This window comes from Pieris napi, chromosome 15, assembly GCF_905475465.1.
Source record: "Pieris napi chromosome 15, ilPieNapi1.2, whole genome shotgun sequence".
NCBI lineage: Eukaryota > Metazoa > Arthropoda > Insecta > Lepidoptera > Pieridae > Pieris > Pieris napi.
Genome location: NC_062248.1, coordinates 7386491 through 7411294, shown reverse-complemented (window position 1 = coordinate 7411294; position 24804 = coordinate 7386491). Strand labels below are relative to the sequence as shown.

The 24804-nt window shown below is 32.8% G+C and overlaps 1 protein-coding gene across 9 annotated transcripts in view; it reads left to right on the top strand.

The window, feature by feature from the left end:
- The window catches only part of LOC125056621 (LIM/homeobox protein Lhx3), a 35257-nt gene extending 10470 nt beyond the window's left edge, over positions 1 to 24787 (top strand). Inside the window, exons 2-8 of one of the 9 annotated variants that reach the window (XM_047659817.1) lie at positions 4592 to 4609; positions 17558 to 17732; positions 18130 to 18332; positions 18680 to 18863; positions 22333 to 22490; positions 22796 to 22963; positions 23464 to 24787. In XM_047659817.1, coding sequence (XP_047515773.1) covers positions 4592 to 4609; positions 17558 to 17732; positions 18130 to 18332; positions 18680 to 18863; positions 22333 to 22490; positions 22796 to 22963; positions 23464 to 23609 — 1052 coding nt within the window. In that variant the 3' untranslated portion in view covers positions 23610 to 24787. Of the gene's footprint in view, positions 1 to 4591; positions 4610 to 16903; positions 17058 to 17557; positions 17733 to 18123; positions 18333 to 18679; positions 18864 to 22332; positions 22491 to 22795; positions 22964 to 23463 lie in introns of those variants that run through there. The other 8 variants (XM_047659816.1, XM_047659823.1, XM_047659822.1 and 5 more) reach the window with 8 other exon arrangements.
- Positions 24788 to 24804: the final 17 nt, after the last annotated feature.

Below are 24804 nucleotides of genomic sequence, written 5' to 3'. Positions count from 1 at the left end.
TGGCCAAAAAGATTCAAAGGTTGTATAAAAGCCAAAGGTGGCCATTTTGAAAATAATATTTTTATTTTCTGAGACGTTAGTAAATATGTAGATATAAATTACAATAATATTACTTTACGTCATTTAAAAAAATCTATGGCTGGACTAGGTGTTTATGTCATTCGTCCAGTGTCGTCAAAAAGGAGGCAAAAAAGGAATTTCATTGTAAATAGACAAAAAAATTATCTTTAATTAATCTTGGGAAAATAAGTGATTTAATAAGTAACTAGATTTTATTGATATATCATATATGCATATTTTATGCAATTTTGAATATTATATTGTATATGAACTAAAAATCGTCATCTCAATAATACGTTACCCATATAAGTTTTCTCTTCTACTTAACAACTCGATAATATCATCCCCATTAAAACACCGGAAAGCAGTAATGAATTAGAACTCGAAAATCATCAGTAAGTCAACATGAAATGCTTTGTAATACCAACATTTGTGCCAACAGTCGGACGGTAATGCACGGCATTGTAAAACAACAAAAGTTAACCTGTCTACCCGTCCGGTTAGATAGAATGATTTTAGGGTTGCAATCGAGGGAAGCAATGACAAGTCAGCGGCGTAACAATAGGGTGACAAGGACGAAATATGGAGCCCCAAACCGAGAGGGCCCTAAAACTCTACCATGTACCGAACAAATACTGTACACTGCGGAATAAAACGCCAGGATAGCTTATGGGGGCCGAGTTTTGCTACGGGCCCAAAGAGTGTAGGTACATCTCTGCTACCTAATACATTTACTATAAAACGTATTTGTTGTTATAAATATAACATCTAATGCAACGCAATAAGAGCTACATTGTCTCATAATTGTAAACCTAAGTCGCCATGTGGTGGATTTGTGAGCTGACAGCACGTCTATTATTCTTCCAACGTGACGATGTCTTAAAGTTCGCTGATTTGCAATAAACATTAACGCTGATAATGGGAATAAAAATTATCAAGCGTAAATAAAGTCTAGATTTTCATAATCAATAAAATAAAGTAATTGTCTCAGTTTATTATAATTTATTATGATGAAAGTTAATCAGATTTATCAATAGTATATCTTGTCCTTTGTTTTTAAAGTCTTTGAACATGTATTTCTGAAAAGTATATGCATACATCAAAAATAAACTAATAAAAATTATTATTTATGCTCCAAAAATCTGGAAGCAATTTATATTAACAGGGTTATGCGAAGTTATAAAGTCGCAAATCGAGCGATTAAACGTTCTAATAGCTAATACCATTAAGTGATAAATGCAACGATCCGCATATGAATAATTCCACTGGATGGATACAATGTACGGCTTTCGCTAAACGGCTCCATATTTTCAAAATCCCCATAGAGCAATAATATTCAATGAGCCGAATGAGATGGATGTATTGTTGTGTATAATAAAGAGCGAGATGGGTGAGCAAGGGACATTGGATGGCAAATCCTGGAGATTAGCGAGACGAGAGCGACATGTGGCCTCCCGGCACTTAGCACTGCAGCCCTCCGACGGCTTACGACACCATTACTATGCAATACATGCCCATACATCACAGTGCCAGACTTTCTTTAAAATATTCATACTTAATGGAAAAGAGGAAGACAGAGCAAGAGATGGGCAGACGATATAAAGATAATAGGAGGCACAACTTGGACAAGGAGAGCTTATATCAGAAAAGAATGGAAACAGCTGGAAGAGGCCTATGTGTCACAGGACACGTTGACTACCTAAAACGGGTCAAGTGACGTATTAGATTAAGTTTTATTTATGTAGTAAAATTAAGTGTTTTTTATTATGTAACTTAAATAATTGTTATTATATTGTACTGGGTGTCAGCAATAAAGGCTTAATTATAATAATAATACTTAATGTAGCTCGTGATTAACATAATGTTACATTTAATGTAAGTACTAGGTTTTGGTTGTGACCGGATCGCGATATTAAAATACTAAAAGTTTACGCTCGAATCTAATGTATAACTTTCATATAAAAATCTCTGTATAAATGCGGGTCATTACTGCTACATTTGTGACAATTTGAAGTGCTTTTAAGTAAAATGAGGGTTTGGAAGGTGTCCTCGAGATTATCTATCTAAAGGTCGAAGCGGGTCACTTGGTCGCGGGCCCATTGAATGGCACTGAGGCGGAACGATCATTTAGGTGGAAGCATAGTGCCATATGCCGTACGCATTAATCGCCGAACCTACCCCTTCAAGATTGATGGCTATTCATTGTGCTTATTTTAATGTATTAGACCATATAAATGTTATGTGATCGTATACGCAAATGGGTATCAATTACTTAAGTACTCAAGGAATATTGAATATGAAATTTTGTTGTTTTTATACGATTCTATGTTATAATATAAACTGAAACATCATGATGATTACTTATTAAAACTTATTCAATTTCATAAATATAATTTTTGTTTGAATATAGGTAGAGATAAGAAACATGGTTTATAGTAAATTTTCCGCTGATAGAAATGAGAAAACAATAACAGCTTAGCTTATAATTTTAATTAGACTATTTGCATACAAATATATATTTTTTTTATTTATAAAAACCCTAAATTGACAAGAATAGGTATATAATTAAATCTTCGAATCCACCTAACAAAAATATTTTAAAAACCTAAATGTTATACATAAACAAATGTTTTCATTCTACGCTTTGGGCAATAAAGAATGGAGGCTGTTCATTGCTTGTCATTCGTTTTGTAGGGTCGTTTTCACCCTTGTTATACCGCCAAAACACTTGGCACAAAAAGCGTAATGGAGTTTAGTAATGACCCCCTCTGGGCAAGAGCAAAACAAACTGTCTACCCGCTGAGTAAAGCTAGCCTAGTGTAGATTTATTTGTTTATACAAATACGCTTCAAAATACGCTTATCACTTCAGAAAAGAAAACGCTGAAATTTTGTCGACGTTTGTCGACATAGGCAAGCTAAATGTTCTACGTGCTAAAAATCACTTAATAAGATAAACAAAACATAAAAATACTATAAATCAAAGATATGTTTTGATAAATACATAGCGCAGTAATGTTATATTCCTTTTATCATACAAACGCCTAACTACAATTGTTTAAACAACTTTAATCTTTTCATTAATTAGAGGATATTTAAGTGACATTGGCATTCCAATCACCGTAATGTTTAAGACACGAGCCTGGAAGCCACATACGAATCTAATGTATCTAAACGAGGGACGATTTGACCCTCTCGATTCAATTATAACGCGGGGCTTACATTGATCTGCCGACGGGTGAAAATGATACTTGTGAGAGAGTGTTCCTTTGTTTTTTCTCGTAGTTAAAACGTGTGCGCACGCGACCAAGTTATCATAGCGATATTTTTCATATTAAGTAAACTGTTTTGATAGATATAAGCTTGTGGTTTGAACTTCCCATTACAACGGTATATTTTTGGCTAAATTATTTTTATTAATTCCATTTTCATATCAGAAAAGTCTTTTTAGCTGTGGTGTTCATCGCGTGCTGGGCAATAACCGATAATCCAGAATTGAAGGGATAATTTTGTTGGCCAATTAAAAAAAAATATTCTCAACTATAAATACATCCAACAGGTAGGTCTTCATCATCTATAAGCTGGAAATCCCCTTGTCTCTACTGTATGAAAAACGCTGCAGATTCAGTACTACCAAACTAGTACTTGCTAGTTCATATTAAAACGCAGAGAAAACTCTCTTAATCTGAAAAAAATACATAGCCTAACAAGTTACGTTAAAACTGTAACATTTCGTAAGATGGAAATTATTATAAAATGTTAAAAAAAAACTTTTTTTTTATAATAAAACGCAATTTCAATTCAATTAATACGTATATCAATAATGCCATTGAAAGGGATAACACAATAAAGGAAGGCATTGTTAAACTACCTAACAGGTGCGCAGCGATTTGGCGAGTAACGTACTGTTTACCAAATTCAATTACCACACCACAAGCAACTCACGACTTTGATTCAGTAACCACACTAAATCAACGCGAGTTGGGCGAAAGTTTATTGTTTTCATGGCTTTATTTTGTACGAGAAATACTGTTTTTAAAACAAAATAAATAGTTATTTAACGGATATAAACGAGATGTTATTATATAATATAGATACATGTATATAGATAACCTGTTTCGAATGCATAGTTATGTTCAGCTGGAGATGGTGACCGTCATGCATGAATTCCGTCATTTTAAGAATACCACGACTGTTAAGCTCCCGAAACGTCGAGTTATGAAAAATATGAATCAATAAAATGTGTAGTACTCAAAAAACAATATTAACCTGAGACAGTGATAGAGCTGATACCACGAGCGAGATGAAAACACATCGAGCTACAAGATTAAACATATTTTAATAGTGGTTTCAGTACAAAAATGCTTTCTTAATCTATCTCGTGATTTTCACAACCTTAAAACAAAATGTCTTATTTAAGACATCGTTCGGGATAGCGTAGCGAGTTCTTACAATAATTAGAAATGCCTAATAATAAAAGTACCAAGACATATTACTTGTTTTATATTTATTTTTCTCTTTTTGCCCTTTAGGTCTTAATGGAAATAAAGGTATGTTTAGATAGTACCTAGTTTAGATACGAAACTATTCCCAAAAGCGATTGTTAAAATTTGGACCTATTTCTACAATTCTCTCGACACCTCTGTTATTATATTGATGTTTGTAATTTTTCCAAACTAGTAACGTTTCTTTATTTATTTAACACTTTATTGCAACAAATCTGTAAAATAAGAATAATTAAATAATAGGGAGGGCAACGGGCGGCCTAATCGCGTTTGGGCGATTTCTGCAAGGAAACCACTTTAAGAAAAATAAAATAAAATAAAATAAGGCAAGCGCAAGAAGTGCAAAACTACATACAACAACTTAGACATAAGGAATAGAGAAAAACAAACCAATTAAAATGTACTAAACACAAATTGAGAACCTTTTTTTAAAGGTTGGTTACAATCAGATTTTTAGAAGTATTTATTTAGCATTCTTACGGAACAATATTTTTGTACGTTTTTTGCGTCAAAACTAGATCATTATTTTGAAGGGCGGATAAACCTTATTTGTGTTTATTACGCAAAATGTCGCTCATAAGATACTTGTAAAACCCTAGCACAATTTATTTTTGTGCTTGATTATTAAGAAGATATTTTGAAAGATTCTATAAGTAATTGGTTCTTTAGTTTAGTGAAAAAATAAAGATGGTGTGGGTGAATTGAATTGGAGGGAAAACATGTTGTTTTTTTATGATGTCTAAGTATTCATGTAAAAATTTCACTTTAATAAAAACATTTGCAGCAAATTAAACATGGTAAATGTTAAACATTAAACTTCCTGGCACCTCCTGATTGCAATTTTTACAGTAATTAAAAATAAGTTTTATCTGAATCTGTATAGGGAGTATATGATGATATAGTTGATTTAGAATTGCCGTAATGGTAGCGTGTTTAGTGATATTATCTGACTTGGTCAGGGCGCGGCGCCATCTGTCGGGCAGATGCGAGTGACGTCACGCGAAGCCCTACGTCCCAGGATAGCGCACGCGTCCAAACAGCTGTGAGCTGACCCATCCTGATTTAGTACCTTGCTTTTACGATTTCCTACCGGTCGCGGTTATAAATTACAAAGAGGGATAAATATTGCAAAATTTGAAAATCAATACGTAACAAACATAAAAAATAAAATAGGTACTAACAAAATTAATTATCGGTTAGTATAAATCTTTGTTGGGCATAGAGAATTGTGAAAGTGATCAATGTAGCAAACCATGTGTCTATATATATATATTACAACGGACCTAAATAATAAAAAATAAAAATCCTGTGGTGCTACAACCGTAAGATTGCAACTGTTTCTTCGATATTTTTTTATTTTGGTAACTAACCATGGTATTTTGAGTTTAAGACATGCCGGTTTCCCCACAATCAATGTTTGGCTTCACAGTCGGAGCAAGTATTAATTGGGCACATTGAAAGAAAAGCCCCACTTGAGGGATGGTCGCTCGCTTAAGCCTACTAAAATAACAGCATTATTTTAGAGTAAATATAAGATATATATGAAATAGCTTATATTTAGAAAAAATATTTTAATGCGATTGTATGTTTTCAAGTCCACAACCCGTCTTCCGCGGATAAGTGTTCTTTAGCGTTTTTTTATTTTACCAATTATAAAATAAATATAGCGGGTAATGATTTAATAATATACCAAACCGATTTCAAAGTAAACGCCCTAAAACTTAAGGAATTTAAAATTGTAATTTAATAAGGAAAACAATTGTTTATTAAAACATGAATCAAATGCGTATTGCATTGTTTGTCTAATATAATAATTAGGGAAATCATCACAAATGACCTTCGTACAATGAGTGGCTAACAATGCACGCGATGCAATCCAAAAGGTTACAAGGGCAACATGGATTATACCATGCAATTGTCTGGACGCATTTTATAATATAGATACAGTCATTAGTATTTTAAATAATTGGTGCCTATGGCTGGGATATACTAGATTTTCCAAGTTCTACTTGTACCACTTGATCAAAGGGTCTTCAGATGGTAAACTGAAATAAAGACTACAGAATTAGTCTTACCAACTAACAACTAATTGTATTCGCGTTGTAATAAAAAGAGTACCTAAAACACAATTTAACTGGCTGCGAATCCATGGGTCCCGGGTTCGATCCCCGGCTGAGACGAACATCGATGTGATGAGCATTTGGTGTTGTGCTTAGGTCTTAGGTGTTTAAATATGTATTTATATGTCTATCTATCTATAATATGTATGTATATACGTTGCCTAGTACCCATAACACAAGCTTCACCAGCTTAGCATGGGACTAGGTCAATTGGTGTGAAGTGTCTTTAAAAAAAAAATTGGTTTTATGTGTGTTGACAGTTTTGCACATATGTGAAGTCGTAGGCTTTATATATAATCACAGACAATTTGAACGTTAATGTAAATTCGATTTAATTAAAAAATATTAACCATATTCAAGTTTTAATGTTCTTTCAATAAAAATTCTCTGTGCGTCAAAAATTGCAAGGAACCATAACTAAATGGGAATTGGTATGAGCAGCATGCGCAAGAGATTCAATTTCAGCCACCGAACACCGAGTTCGACACGGTACCTTGCTTTTTTCTTGGGCCGACATTCACTGACTTTTTGACGATCCGCAAATTTTAACATGTCGAGATATAGATGCTTCGTTATGCAATATATTATACAGCGAGGAAATACTGCCAGCATAATAAAAGTACACTGCCACAGGGACTAAAGTTTTAAAGTTTTTTTTTAATTTTCTATTTACCAATTTATAATTATTATCATTACTATTTAGGTTAAGAATATTCTAAATACTGTATATTTGGGTGAAGGGATAGTAGTATTAACTACTATCCCTTCAGATAGATTTATTATTAATTTATTATTTATATTATTTGCAAATAATTGACGAGTATCATGTGAGAGAAGGGAAGGTGCTGCTCCTCCTACAACCCAAAGGGAGGCTCCTAGACTAGTCTAATCACTAACCGCCCGCTCTAAGGCGCCAGTGACCGTCAGTAGTCGATGGGTACAGAATAACTTCGGTAGCACGCTTCAGGATACATAAGCTAATATCATAATGACACTTTTATAAGGAATCTGGGATGTACGGCACTAATATTTCACGACACTGCTTTCTTTAAAAGGTTAAACATACGTTTGTGGATTCGCGTTAAAAAGTCGGTAGACTTGGGGCATAATGTGTACCTCATTAACAGGCAAAAACCCGTTCGCTTATAAAACAATGTTAACTTTCTGTCGAAACCTTATTCCCAGCATTTCCGAACAATCTAATTATTACAAACTCTCATGACTCAAGTAAATTATGCACACTTCACTTTCATTTCTGGGTTATAATTAAGAGAAATAATAAAAGCTTTTGATTATATTTGTTGGTAAACAACTCCCCGCTCTTATGGATTGAACAAATATTGGTATCAAAGCAACGGGGCTGGTGCTCAAACATGAAAAAGCATCGTAAGTACTTCAATTAATATGATCGGCTTCATAACTATAAAAATAAAAGAAATTAATGATCCTTATTGAACGTTGTAGCACTCAGTCATACACAAAATTATGATTATTATTCGATTTTAATGAATTTAAGTATATATACTCGTATACAAGACAAGGCATTTTGTAAAATGTATATTATTATCATTAAATTTTAACACCGAACATGCACCTTAAATTTATTCTTATTAGTCTATGATTTACGGTACTTTGTTACAGATGTAAAATAAACTAATAGCAATATAATTTTATTAAATAAATATGTATTTAGTAAAAAAAATTAATTATATTTATAACTTAATGCATTTTTCCCGAAGGGGTAGGCAAAGACCACGGATTTCAACTGCATGACAACTACATGGTATTCACCTTACATTCTCTTCGGTTACGATTACTTTGTACTTGTATATTCTCTAGTAGCTCCCGGATTTGGTCCAGGTATGTACGACAAGGTCTTCGCAACCCGAGTTTACCATTTTTAATTTTAAGTAGGTTAAAAAGAAATATAATTTATAAAAGTAAGGATTTAAGTGTAAGATGTAAGATATTATGTTGGACATTATTCTTGGTTCTCGGCAATGTAATTCTGTCTTCGCACAAACAACAATATTGTTGTGACAAAATATAAACATTTCACCCAGTTCAGTAAACTGGTTTTACTTTTATATTAAATGACTAATTATTTTTAATCATAAGGATAAGTAATCATGTTAAAAATACAATGAGTTGTCGGAAAAACTGATACGTTACGGAAAGGTACAATAAAGAAATATAAAAACATAAATTTAATTAGAAAAACAAGCCGTATAGGAAATCAATCGTTTAATTTTTTTTAATCTTGACAAAGACAACGCAAAGCTGAAGTCCTGTATATACAAGTAAATTTTCTTTATACAATTAATTATTTTTATTACTTTTAAGGAATTTAAATTGTATGTTCGATACTATCGTATTGGATTAGTCTGTAAGGTTTTGTTTTTTTAAAATTAAATAAATCATTAATAATTCCCTATAAGTCCTTTAACCTTAATAATAATAGAACTTTTATTATTAAGGTTGTGTGTGTATTTATATTCTGAAAACTCAAAACGATAATCGACTTTTCTTCTTCTTATAGTGCCATCTCCCTGCGACGGTTGGCGATCATCAGGGCTAGTTTAATTTTGAATGCCGTACGGTTGTATTTCGTATGTGGTCTGTCCAAGATATATTAAGCATACGTCAATAAAGCCAGATCTCGAACGCTTCCAATTTTTTTGGACATCTGTCAGTGTCTAAGATTAACAGTAACATCGCGCAATACGCGTTCTAAGCTGTAAATTTAGGCGTTTGTCACAAAGTACTTTTTTTAATTATGAAAAGGCGTTACGCGCTTGTTCAATTCTACAGCGGATTTCGATGCTATGGTCACCGTTTTCATCAATCGAATAAAGTAAATTTATTGAAATAGCTTTAGTATTCTTTTAATTTTGTTTTATTTATTAATAGTACATTATTTCACCTTCAAACAAATTATTTCTTAACGAACTTTCATATTTAATTCATAAAAGGCACACACTAGTGACCATGCACCACCTATCAGAGGATCCTCCTGTCACTTTAGATACAAATACATCTACCACGGTATAACCACGATTTGGGTATGTTTGCCAAATATATTATACCACTATTGACATAGTGCAATCATTAATACAGACGAGGGCCCACTTATTAATATTAATAAGTGGGGTGACTTGTACTGAAGGGGCGACGACAGATCGCGGTGTTTGTTTTATTAGTTTTGATTTTATGGTTTTATTGTTTATTTTGCATCGTAATAACGAAAAATCAATATTGCATATAATGTGTACGGATTCACCGAGTTTAGCGCCTCGCTAAATAGTTACAGCAAAGACAAAAACTTTTATTTTTGCTTAAGTATTTTTCTTTATCTACTTTTATAACCTTACTATATTTGCCGTACTTATAATGTGTATCCGATTTTTTATCGCTTATATACGAATATTATATATACGAATATATAATAAAATAAATATTACAGACCGTTATGAGTTGATTGTATAAAAATATTATAATGAGTTATCTATTCAAACATTTTCGAAAAAATCATTATTTCTCCTTCGACCTGGATAGCCAATAAAGCCTTAGATATATGTTCTTATATGGTAATATAAATATATAATAAACATCGTATTAAATAGGGATAAGCTATTCGCTTCCCAAGTTGGAAACAAAGTTTTTTTATATAATTATATAAAATATTTTATTCTATAACTGTCCTACGTGAAACATGTTGTTTTTTTAATTTTACGCCTTAATTAATTTGGATGAACGAGATTCTACATCGATCGACATCTATAATATAATATAGAAATATAGAAATATAATCATAGAAAGGGTATGTCTATGCTACTTTTTATCTTAATTCCAAAGATGAAGCAATGGCATAAGCTATAGCATATATTTTGTATAAAAGTAACCCCACAGACTCAACAACCATAAAAGTGTCGGGCGTGCGCCGCCTGTGGCGTATCTCTAAATTGCATTTTAATTTAATTACAACTCGATATAATTTTTCTGTGCCATCCTAATTAGATAAGGCACATTATCGAGTTAAAGCCCTTTTTGACACATGGGATTTGAATATGATCGGCTTAGTAGAAAATCATAATATTCAGTTATTACCATCTCAAAGAGACTTGTATATGAAAACTCGAATGACATGAACACCAGGCAAGTTTACGAGACAATAATCTATGATAGAATCCTATAAATAATATTTATGTGTAAATAAAATGTTTAAACCTTCTTTAGAAATCTGGGGCCCAGACCTAAAAAGGTTGTAGCGCCACTGATTATCATTATTATTATATAATTATAAATAATTTGACTTCATCGAGAAACTTGTTCAGAGTCATTCCAATATTTAATGCTAGCCCGTCGCGGCTCCGCAGAGGTTGAAGAAAATTTTCATACCAGAAGACGTTAAATTAAGTTTATTTTAAATCTTTTAATCTTGGTATAATAATAATCGAATACATTAAATAATACGTGTAACAAAAGGTTTTTGAAGTATACTTATAGTGTTATGGTGTACACGTTCATAAGTGTACATTGTGTTACCTACATGAATAAATGATTTTTGACTTTGACTTTGTGGGCCTGTTCAGTTTTTTTAATTCGTTATTATATAATTTAGGTATTGACTGCTTATTGAATTTAAAATTATCCCATAACCGACTATCCACTGAGACCCTGATAGCCATGTCACACACTTTATTTATACTGTCACTAGCTGACCCGACAAACGTTGTCTTGCCATGTATATTATTTCTAGGAAACATTTTTTAAGTTTAATAAAAATAACTATTTACTATAATAAAAAATAGGGGTTGAACGTAGAGGGGTGAAAATTAGGGGTTGTATGTATTTTTGTATGCTGTATCATAAAAAAATAAAAAAAATGTCTAAAAAATAAAATGTTAGTGGTGAACAACCCTTATCACTTAGGGGTATGAAAGATAGATAGTAGCCGATTCTTAGACCTACTGAATATGCATATAGAATTTGATAAAAATCGGTCAAGCCGTTTCGGAGGAGTATGGTAACTAACATTGTGACACGAGAATTTTATATATAAGATTAGAGCTGACGGTATTCTCTTAATAAAATAAATTAATTTGTATCTATTTATATAAAGAGGTTAGACAAATAATAGTTCTACACGTGTTTGATTTACCGAACAAAAAATTAATAAATCCGGCCTTCAGAATGTAATCAGGAACAAATTGAGTTCAAGAAGCCTTAACCGTGTGAAATGATTGCGTAGATTTTATCATACATAATTTGTGGGATGTAGGATTTCGAAGGGACGTAATTATTTGCGATTGAACATACGATAATAATTTCTCATAGTAATATAATATCGAGGGCGCGGCACGCGTTGCGCTGTAAAAATATTCCTTGGGGCAGTACAAATCCGTGGGATACCCGCAAAATTTGATGTTTACAATTTGTTACTAGTTATATTGTAGGTCTTATTCGATATGCCATGAAGGCTCTAAATGTGGTATAGAAATAAGGCACATTACAGTGTTATTGATTTTTTTAAATTTAAATTGAACCCAGAGCTTGCATCCATTGCATAGCCAGGATTCGAGCTTAGTTCCTCAGGGATGAGTCTCACGCTGAAGCCACTAGTTTATTAATACCTTGTTAATGGATGTAACCAAGGTAGGTACTTAATAACCGTGTAGAAATCTAAGACACAAGTTATTTAAGTATATTAAATATAATATGTATCTTTAGAATACTTGTTATATACTGTTACTAATTAAAATTATTCAAACTATTTAATGAAGACACGGTTTATCATTATCTTCTTTTTTTGGTGCAGGTTGTGTTCTTCTCCATTACTGAAGGTCGGCCGTCAGTCTCGTGAAGCGTGTCTTGTCTTGTGCCAGATGTAGCAACTCTTCCGCAGTTTCAATACCCGTCCACTCCCTAACATTATGAAGTCATGATTTTTTCCTTCTACCGACACGCCATTTACCCTGGATTTTACCCATTATAATTAATTGAAGTGGTAGCGGTCATGGCGAGACACGTGGACCGGTACGCATTATCATTACGAACAAATCACTATTATCACTTCACACTTGTAAACCATTTCCGTAGTATCTGGAGCAGGACGTATTTGTGAATTGTTGAAGTCTGGGTGTTGCTTGCTTTTAAATTATTTAAAGATATTTTTTTAGTCGTTTCTTGTCATATTCTATAAGTAAATAAATATTCAATACCTAGTCATAAAGTACAAGAGGTTATGATACATTAATCTTTGTAGCACATCTATTCAAACTGTTGTTACTATTTCGTTTAAAAAAATAAATAGGTTTTTAATAACACAATTTACGCTCAAATTTTACGTACCGATGATACAGAGAGAATAAGGAAAGAAATCCCTACAATTTATGTTTACATGTGAGCTTACAAGATTTCGCTTGAATGCAAGGCTGTCGCATCCGTTTTGCGGATTAGCAAAGCGGTAAGAAGCTCCAGCAATGCCTGGACAACCCTCAATTACTGGGACGCACGCGCCACCACTCTGGGGAACGCGCACGCGACCAACCCCTAACAATTATGTATCCGTACGAAATTATTATTGATTTTTAAAGAAAAATTTAAAATATTCAAAGTGTAGCAAAAATATGATTTGCTTGTTCAAATTCGAATATTTTAATGTTCTTTGAATATAAATAATTAAATAATTGATGATGTTGACATGCGGGAACTCTATATTATACTATAGAAGTATAGTAAAGTACCCGTTCCCTAGAATCGTGTATAAATCAAAACAAAAAGTTTTTATATTTGAGATAAAAAATGTTACATCATTTTTTATAGATGATCAGCGATCTTATTCTGCATCTAATGAGTTTGACTTGAAATCATAATTCACTTGGTGATAATATATTTAGTAAAAAAGGATAAAGGTTTAATACAAAAATGCTATTTATTAATTTTTTTCCAAGGATTTTGATGTTTGTTCATGCGACAACATTAACTGCAAAATCGCTTAGAATACATTAAAATCTCCATAAACTGCAAAGGAAATTAAGTAATAGGTAAATTGTAAGACAAAATAAGCGCCTTATATGAAGTAAAAGCAAGCAGCAGATTCAATTGAGCTGCTTCCATATATTATATATACCAATGATTCACGAATGAAAGAATATGTTTAACAGAATTAAGTTTTCCTATCTTTCAAGGTATTGGTAATATTGTACCTCGTATGAAAAATAATCACAAAATGGCCATTATTAATATAAATACTTATACATAAATACTTTTTACATATGTAAATTAGTTTCTTTAATGTTACAACTATCATGTATCATCATATTACACATATCATATCAAGAATAATATTTTTTTAATCTGATATCAGTGTATACTTTTTATAACGAATTTCAAGGGACCGAGCATTTTTATACGTTATAGAGATGTTTCGTTATAGGGAGGAAATTATACCCATAGTATTGGGTTAAACCAAATAAATTTAACTCATTTTTACGTTATAGAGATAGTTATAAAGAGTTTACACTGTAGTTGTAAAATGATGATATAAAACTAAGTGTCGTATAATCTAGGCACCGTCCATCATTGACACAATCCTTATGGTCTAAGATCCCGATATACAACGGATGCTTCAACGGAACGACCTTCACCGAGATGCTTATTTAATGAAACGTATTTTATATTTAATTTAATATGTCAATAAATATAATCCATATGGGTTGCCTAGCAAATTTCAGTCCAGGGTATTTTAATTAATATAAAAAAAAAATGTTTTTAAACATTTCACCGGTATGATTATTAGATAAATTCTATACCAATCGAAAGTATAAAGCCCATAGAATATGCAAACGTTAGGTTGTTTTTAATCAATTAATTATTTATGTGTATATTTTTTATGTGACACTAAAGTATATATACATCTTTAGTAAAAAAGAAAGTTATAGTGATACATATATAATACTACCCTGATTAAAAATATTGATGAAAAAAATTAAAAAATTTACTACATGCAAATTATAAAAAAAAAAAATTTTTTAAATATCAATTAAACTTACTCTGGACTGAAATTTGCTAGGCAACCCATATGGATTATATTTATTGACATATTAAATTAAATATAAAATACGTTTCATTAAATAAGCATCTCGGTGAAGGTCGTTGAATATCGGGATCTTATACTATTAGTCAACCAACCGGGTAAATGACGTCAACGAACGACTCTTGGCAAAAGGTTCCTTAAAATTATTTAATTATTACAGTGGCTAAAAAATAAACAAAATATTTGCCGAAATTTAAATTCTTTCTGAATTAACATAAGTCAATATTAAAAAATAATGAATAATTAATAATGCGCCGAAGTGACTCCACAAGCTTCGAGTTACACATTAAAACTCGCTCAACTATGTTTTAGTTTACATTGAGGTACAAATGACCCCAAGGGTAAGACGGTAGAATGTGATTTATGAGGTCGTAAAGTTGCACAGGCGGCTGCCCTCGCGTTCACTTGTATAATTCATGTAGCCACGCTTGACCAAGTCCTAGTCTGGATTGACTTAGAGATTTATGGATCAAGTTTACGTAAACAAATATAATACAATATAAACTTGTTTAGCGTGTCCGTAGGAAAGAATAATATAAACCCATGCTACAGTCGAACGATTTGCTTTAGTTGCAAATGTCTGTTGGTTAAATCTGATGGATATGTTCACGCATTCGGAGAGGGTAGGCTTTTCTATATTTATAGAAAAGGCCCAATAAAAAAAATATTTACATAGATCATTTATAAAGCCCACTTCAGTCGCGTATGGAAAACTTTAAAGTTGAGGTATTTTACAGATAATTTTGAGGCTAGTGATTAGTATTTTGTACCTCGAAATATAATAAGGAATAAGTCTACAATCTCCAAATTATTATACCTACGCACAATGCATTACCACAGTAATTCATAGTTCTTAACTAGAAAAGAGTTCGCAGTTCTCACGTTTCCGGCAGAATCAGTCAATTCAATAAATTTAGATAGGGACTTAGGTGTTGACGCCTAAAAAGGTTAATTACAAAATATTATATTTATCTAAGCTAGGTACTATTAATAGAATCCCGCCTATTTAAGAAAATTATGAATATTCAGTATTTTACTCACGTACAATTTTTTCCGTAAGTATATGGATAATATAACTTTAAATATACAAATAGCTATGTTAGGTCTCCATTATATTTTGTTACAGACTATTTACTGCCGCTAGGTGTTTAAGTGACAGTATACGACGGGATTCAATATTTATAATGATGTCCTATTTAAAAAAAATGTGAGCCGTCACGGGACGCCTGGCAGATGTGAATCATCGACAATATTTTGTAAAAGAAGTAATTTGCAGAAAAGAACAGATTGTTATAGGAACAAATGTGTCATAATGATAAAATAGAATATTACGATTTTTTTTCCAGATAACGATGACTATTTATTGAATAAACATTTATTTTCATTAAATACAAAATTTTACGAATTTATTTCAAATCGTGACTACTTAATTCGTTTAATCAGTGACTTCGAAATACACACACCGTACACACTACTGCATATAGACTGTATATATATACCATCATATAGCGTCGCCACGGCATGCGTCGCCACGGCATGCGTCGCCACGCCAGAAATCGGTTTTACGTGTGGCTATAGATGTTTCAAATCAAAAAACCGATCCAAACAGGTATCGTGGTTTGAGTTTTATACGAATCCTCCAGCTGGTAAGTAGCTAGGTCCCATTCAGTATCGGTTAAATTGACGGTTCGTTAATATATCTATAGAAAGGCATTTAAAATTATGAGGCTAAATTTACAAGTCCTACCAATTACGAATGGTATATATGTATATCAATGATAATATTAGCTGTATTCAATCCTAAACTAAATTAATGAGCAAATCAAAGGTTTCTTGCGAGAAGGGAAGCAATATAATGAAGCTACTTCTCCAGAATAATTGAAAAAGAATGATCAGAATAACGAGAGCACCTCGATTCGCCTACGAAGCACTTCAAGTGCACAGAGCATTGGTATATTATGCGTGGAAATGGGAATTTTCTTTAATCGATCGGTGGGTGGTGCTGTATGTTTGGATTGGTTGAAGGGCGTGTTGCTCGTTATCATTAGAGGCGCCTTAGCCAATGAGAAAGCGTCGCTGATAAGAGGTTGGGGTTGCGAGGAAGGGTGGCGTCAGTGCGGCGGGCGCTGTGGTCTAGGGCGGTTGTGCGATGCTCGCTCCCATGATGTTCCCCGGTACAGAGGATGAGCTGGATATGCGAGTGCCGCCGATACAACTAGAACATCTACCTGAAGTGTTCCTATGTATGTAGATTTGTGAGTGCCGTGTCTATTTTGTGAGTGATTCTGTGATAAAGGATTTAATTTTCAGTTTTATTTTAACAAGTGTACCTATATTACGCTTGTTTAATAGGGAAACATAAAATACGGTGATATTATTACAAAATATTATTTATAATTAATACAAAAAATACTGACGTAGATTTAAATTTCAATATTTTGTATTCGATTAACATTTTAAAAACTACAAGTTACTTCGTAAGTTGAATAAGACTAGCTAACTAAACTTACGGAATAAATAGAAAAAAAATTAACTTGGCACGCAATACACGGTACAATGTTACATATACCTATACAATACAATTTCTCATTTACAATTTGTTTCATTTAAAGCACATTCAAGTCACAACCAGACATAAAGACACTAAAAGCAGCTTTTTAAAAGCTTTCGATTAATAGGAACAATCGTGTCTTTTCTATTCCTTTTTTGAATTTTAGGCTTTTATTATTTTATGCTAAATGTGATGAGGATACCAACAATTTTGTTTCTGTGCAGCCAGTATCCCGAAATGCGGTGGATGTCACGAGATGATCGTAGACCGCTACGTCCTCAAAGTATCAGATCGTACTTGGCACGCGGGTTGTCTTCGCTGTGTGGAGTGTCGCGCAATGCTCTCCGGGAAGTGTTTCGCTAGAAATAATCAGCTCTACTGCACTGAGGATTTCTTCAAGTAAGTCTCAGTGGCTCCTTTATACGAAAACTTACATTTATTTAGACTGAATCAATAAAAAAGTAGACTGAAGTGAAAAATATTAAACTATCTTAAACTCAATTACACTTTATACGCAGAAATTAGAGGACCAATCTGATCTTATTGAAACCAATCCCATTGCTGCCCTGTCTTGGTACATGTGAACTATGTTGAAATAAATATAAATTTAAAATGAAAAGCACATATTCAAATTTGTATTAATTATAATATTAGTACCATCGTGCCACTTGTTAATAAGAATTCAACTGATTCTCTTCGGTTGGGATGAGATTATTTGATGTCATATAGCTATTAAGAATATTAATGTAACAATATCACGTTGATAATGTTGTTTTGATTGCGGCTGTTGTCCTAGGCGGTTCGGTACAAAATGTGCAGGGTGCGGGCAAGGAATCCCGCCGACGCAAGTAGTTAGACGAGCGCAGTCCCATGTTTACCACCTGCGCTGCTTTGCGTGTGCGGCTTGCGCCAGAACTTTGAACACAGGCGACGAATTCTACTTAATGGAGGACGGGAAGCTTGTGTGTAAACCTGATTATGAAGCGGCTAGAGCTAAAGGTAAATAAAAATCTAATTCTACTAATTGCAAGAAGCATTCTAAAAACTATACTACTTATTCCATTGGTAGCTAAGATATAATGCAATGGATTTACCGATCCAGTAGCAACGATAAAAAAACTACCCGAGAATTTTCATTGTCAGGTTTGAAAAATTTTAACTCGCAAAAAATCATTCTCCCATGTCTTGCTCGTGTTTAGCGGGTTCATTTACTATATTAACTAGAAATGCACATAATCATTAAACAACAAAAGAAGAATGTATAGATGAGGTGCATTACTTTGACATAGCGAATAGAAGATTAACCTTTTGGTTTTTCTTCCTTTAACACAAGATTGTCATGACAGGGGATGGTTCCATCGATGGGGATGCAGCGAGCAAAAGACCACGGACGACGATTACAGCGAAACAATTGGAAACCCTGAAAAGTGCTTACAGCAGCAGTCCGAAACCTGCGAGGCATGTCCGGGAACAGCTGGCGCAGGACACCGGCCTGGATATGCGAGTAGTACAAGTCTGGTTTCAAAATAGGTAAGTGCAACGTAAGTTTCCAACATAACAATGACACCTATGTAACAAGAAAATAAGTGTATTGACAGAAATTCTAGGGTTTCCATAAACTTTTATTCTTCAACCGTATTTTACTCCCTTTACAAATCCTTAATATGAAATACTTATATTACCGTGGTTTAGGCATTGTTGATCTTGGATGACTGTGTATTAACATTAATGAAGAGGAAAAGTTTGATATTTGTTTGTAATCGGTGTATAACCTTTTCATACTTCTGTTCCTTTGGAATTATTTTGTTTGTTTGAAATTTAACTATCCGATTTAAAAATTTATTTCATAAATATATCATTATTAACGACTGACGTTAGATATACGCTACGACTAATAGTATAGGTCCTTTCCATATAGTTGTCTTAAAACGTTATGGAACTAAGGGGAAGAAGGGTAAGAGAGCGACCTAGTAAAAGGTAAATAGAAGATATTGAAGCATTAGCAGGAAGCGAATAGAGAAAGAACTTCATGGATAGTGAAATTTTGAAAAAGCTGAAAGGGATTCCAATCATTGGTACTGAAGGAAGTTAAGATTACAAGAAAAACATTTAAAGAAATTTAAACTGTTTATAAACATTGTAAAGATTGGAAATAAACGGGCTTTATTTTTATAATTAATAATAGGATGGCAGCATCGATACAAATGTCGCAAAAAACTGAAAAAAATAAAATTATTCCCTTTGGTTATAAGCGCTATCTCGACATCGATCTCAAGAACTCCGGTTATGAATTGAAAAAAACCACAGTATACAACTAGTGTATAATTTAGATTAATTTAACTGTGTGGGTACACACTTTGAAATTAGTAGGTACATGAATATAGACATAGACCCATATTGAAACTGTTTTGCATTAATATACCCAATACATGCATTGTTTTTTTTAAATATTTTAATTGTTTTCTTTTAAAATAATAACTATGTTAAATTGTTAATTTAAAAAGTTGTTAAGTTGGTTGGTAATGGGGGAGACAAATTTCTGCGTCTTTTAAAAAAAATTACCGAAGCAGACAAAATCGCTTAATAATTTGCAAAGTTACTACATTTTGTGTACCTACGTATTAAACTACGTCTAAAGATACATAACATTTTAAAAACAGCGTCAAATCGATTAACTGATGGATTTAAAGTGTTACTTCATTGATTTTTTGTGACAAATCAATTTCTTATAAACAATCGATTTACTTAACTGTGCATAAACATTTTCTTTCATGCATTTTTCAGCTAACAAGACGTTAATATATTGTATGTTAGGTTTAACAAAATTGAAGGCATGGTATCGAATAAATGTTAAGTGAACTGTGACTTGGTTATACAACGATCTATGGTTATTGTATGTGATGACCTTGTTATACAAAAAGTGACCTCAGCTCTTTAATCTATGGAGGCCTACATGACCTATTGATGCTTTTACGATTTATTGATATTTATTTTTATTTTCTATACATACGGATGCGTAATATTTACCTAGTATATCATCATCTGACTTCTAACATCTGTCCCTTATAACATTTTCTTGACAGCCAAATAGACTAATTATCAGCCCTTCGTTAAAAAATCTATACGAATTTCGGTCTAAATAGAAGAAATATACAAAAAAAACTTGTGTGTACTTATGTACACGCGTTGGAAGTTATAAATATTTTTGAATTTTTATCTTTCGCCTTATTCAACGTTTGTAGAAAAAACGACACTACCAATAGAAAAAACAGGTATTTAATACATTGAATGTTTTATTATAACGCATTATCTAGTTAAATAAAGTTTATTTAAATATCACAAAAAATATTTCTACATAATTAAAGAAATGGACATTTTTTTTAGCATGCAACTTATACATATTGATATTTACTATTTAATTCACGTCAATTGGTTCAGTAGAGTTACAAGAGGCTATATGATAGCTAAAGTATGATACAATGATTCTTGTAGAAACTTTGTCGAAATATCGTACGAATACAGCATCAATAGTTGTATTAAAAAAAATAGATTATAGCTAACTTTAGGGTGTCAGTTTTTTGTGACGGTGTGTGCGCGCATCGTAAAAAATTACTCTCATCATTTTTCCCTAACGCGCCAAAAGAAGTATACCTTCAATAATTAAACCTATTAAATATATTGATGCTAAAGTACTTAACAGAAATTGAAAATGTTATTTTATGAAGATAAGGTTTTTAACAGTCACGTTAGTCAGTTGTTTCGTATTAAGCTGTAATGCTCAATTCATTTATACCATTCATAAAATAAAATATATTAGTGATGATTATAATTCTGTCGACTTTGAGGAATAATTGTAAGCATATTAACGACGTACCAAGATTTAGTCATTTAAGAGGACAAGAATCAAATAGTAAGAAAATGTAGTAAAAATTATAAATTAATCCTACTTTGTCCAATAGTTTATTAATAGAACAGTATGTTTTTTCGTGCGCGACTTGCTTCAGTCACGGCAGCCGTCACGCCCTGCGCTTTGGCCTCGCCTCGTAAACTTGCATTTATCACAATGCCTTTATCAATTTGCCTACAAACGAGTTGAATTTGTGCAAATATTCAATAGCTAGTTTTAATCAATTACTACAATTTTCTCAAAAACCACAAGTTAATAATGTAGTATGTTTTTTATCATTAACTGTCTTTGAGTACATTTGATTAGGTACTGCATTTATACAATGTATAACGTTATATTATAAAATGCCCGAAAGTTCTGTGCTAGTATCATGGCGAAACAAAAATATTTGTGTAGGCACTGTGAAATATATCCATTTGCTCAGACACTACATTTTCCGCCATGAGATACAATGATTGATATCCAGTAGACAGTAAATTAAGATTTTTACGACACTATACCATAACAACCGACCTAAAGAACCAATATCAATTCCAATACAATTACCGTAATGTATCGAACATATTACCCCGATAATATGAAGTACGTAATTTAGGGCGTTGTTCCAATAATCCAGTGCGATTACATCGCAGCAGGTCCGCGGGGAAGGCACTTTAATTAAGCTTTTTGTTAAAAGCTTCGGTCGGCTCCCTGCTACGCTAATAACACACGCAAAACGTACTATATAACTTATGTATGGTTTACTCGTTACCTTTGTGTATTTTCTTTTAAAAGTCATCGGACTATGACGATATTATATAGAAGTCATCCTTTTATTATAGTACTAATTTATGTACACTAAAATAGTATACAAATTTTTGCTTCTTACTTCTGGAATAAATAATGTTAGTGGTGAGATAGAGGAAATGTGGTACGGTAAAATTAAAGTATATTGTATTAGGATAATGACGGATAAGGATGACTCCATATCAAAATTACCCAAAATCTGCTTTACGGTTAAGACAAAAGAATTGCAATCACACTATAGGACACATGGTTTTATAGAAAAAGATATGCTGTAGATTTGAAAATAAAAAATAGATATTATTACAGAAGAGCAAAGGAGAAAAGACTGAAAAAAGACGCAGGGCGGACGCGGTGGTCACAATATTTCAGATCCATGAAAGGCTCGGGCGGAGGTTCACCCAGACACGACCGCTTACTCGACAAAGATGAGCTTAAAATCGACTTGGATTCCTTTAGTCATCATGGTAAGTTAATCAAATATTGGAACTACATTTCAGCTAACTGTTATCCTATGACAATAAAAAGTAATATTTGAAGATTTTGAATTTATTTAGGACACGAGAGCATACATAAATTACTTTTAAGTAATAGTGTCGATATAGTAATTTAACAAACACACCTCTACATTAAAACAAGTAGGCATGTTATTTTTGTCATCAATTAAGTTGATGAATGATTGTATTAATGCAATAATATTTTGTTTTAACCTTTTACTTTTTTCTACAAAATGTCTGAATTTCTATTGTTTGATTGTAACTTTTGTTTGTAGAGCTGAGCAACGACAGCTACAGTACGGCTGCAATGGGGGGCGAAGAGGGTTCTCCCGCGGGGGTAGGGGGCTCCCGTTTCGGGGCCACTCCGCCGTACCTGCGCGCGCATTCGCCCCCCCACGCACACTACCACTACCCGCCCGACCACCTCGTCTACACCAATATCGGTATGCACTTATAATTATTGTAATGTGTTTCTTCAGGTACTTTAGCCATATTAAGTCATATTAGAGTAACATTGTTTCTTTATATACCAAAGTAATTTTATTGAAAGTATATCAAACGCCCAAGCTTTTAATATTTAATAATATGTAACTACTAAATGTTGTTCTGAATTTGTTAGACAACATTTTGAATAGGTACATATTCATTTCTTAAATCTTAGATAATCTTGTCTTATCTTTTCAACTTTCAACTAACGGCTGTCAAAAACTGATTTAACTGATTTCTCGTTATTTCTGTACATAAACTACTTATGACTAAACTATTTGTTTAAGTATTTTAGTATAGGTAAGAGCGTTAATTTATTTGGATTTTTAAACTGAGCAAAACTCATCGTTTAAGATCAAAATAAACAAGTTATCTTCTTACTGAACTATCTTCATTAGAAATTTAAAATTAAGATTTTTTTTATACAAATCTATCATGATGTGATAATAATCATCAGGTCAAGCCATAAGCGGCGGTCTCGTTACCGGCGGTGCATCAGACATGAGCAGCTCGTCATCCCCCGCAGCAGGGGGCTACCCCGACTTCCCCCCATCACCAGACTCGTGGCTCGGTGAGCATTATTCACCTCGAGGATATCCCTAGCGGCGGCCACCGCCAGCGCACGGGCACTTAGCGCCCCCACCGCTGCCCGCGCCCTGCCCGCCGCAGATTGCATTACAACCGCTCGAACTAGTTGTTAAACGTGAAATGTGACTTACAAACAATTTCAATAGCGGGTTATATAGTTTTCATTGAGTGGATTGCGTACACGTATGGTTTAAATTTTTTGCCACTACAACATTGTTATTTTATAGATTACTTATTGCATAGCGAGACGAACAGCGCGAGTCCATGTCCACTTCTTTAGCTGCATATCTGTCTTTTATGTGAGTGTGTTCGCGATCGCTGTGACCAATTATTCAACGTCCTGAACTAACCGTTCTGAATTGTTAATACACGATTCATCGAGTTAACTATTACGTTTAGAGTAATTCTAAGAACATTCTGTAGATATTGAAAATTTATTGGTGACTGAAGCTTCTAATTTGAATGGGACCCAAACCGATGCTTCACGCATAAATGCTAATACTAAAAATTGAGAGGGGTAATTATTGATATACGGGTTTGTTTGTAGAATGTAACCTGTACTTACCCCAGAGTAATAAGCGCCTAACGATATATATTGTCGAATTTCTTCATTATAGCCTTGATGTTATCGTAATCATCGTTATGATGTAATCAAAGGTGAGACATAAAAAAGAAATTAAAACCGAATTGATGTGATCCAGGCCTTTGAAGTCCTTTAGAAATAAAAGATCGTTACAGGCTTATAAGGCAATAAATTAGATAATGATAATAAATCTAACAATACTTTCTCGTGCAATGTTTTTTCTAAGATTGGTTTTACTTAGACAAATTGTAATGAATGTAAAAGCGCAGCGTTTTAAACATTTTGTTATTTGTGTAAATATTAGAATAGGTCAATAAAGGAACTAATTTATATTAAATTGTAAATAGTTAAATGTATCTAATATGATTTACGCATGTAGCTTAAGAAACTCTGATTAAAGTCTAAGGAACTGTTTTAATTCAATGTAATTAACGTAATTACTTAATCAAGTGTTTTATTGTAATGTAAATGTTTTACGATCACAACTTCGACAGAATACTGTATATACAATGAATGTAATTAAAAATCTATCAAATAGCTCATTAATTAAGTCCATAGTAATACTTTGTGCAAAGAATCTAGTCGAGAGATATCATATATTATGTTATATGTAAATAAATAATAAAC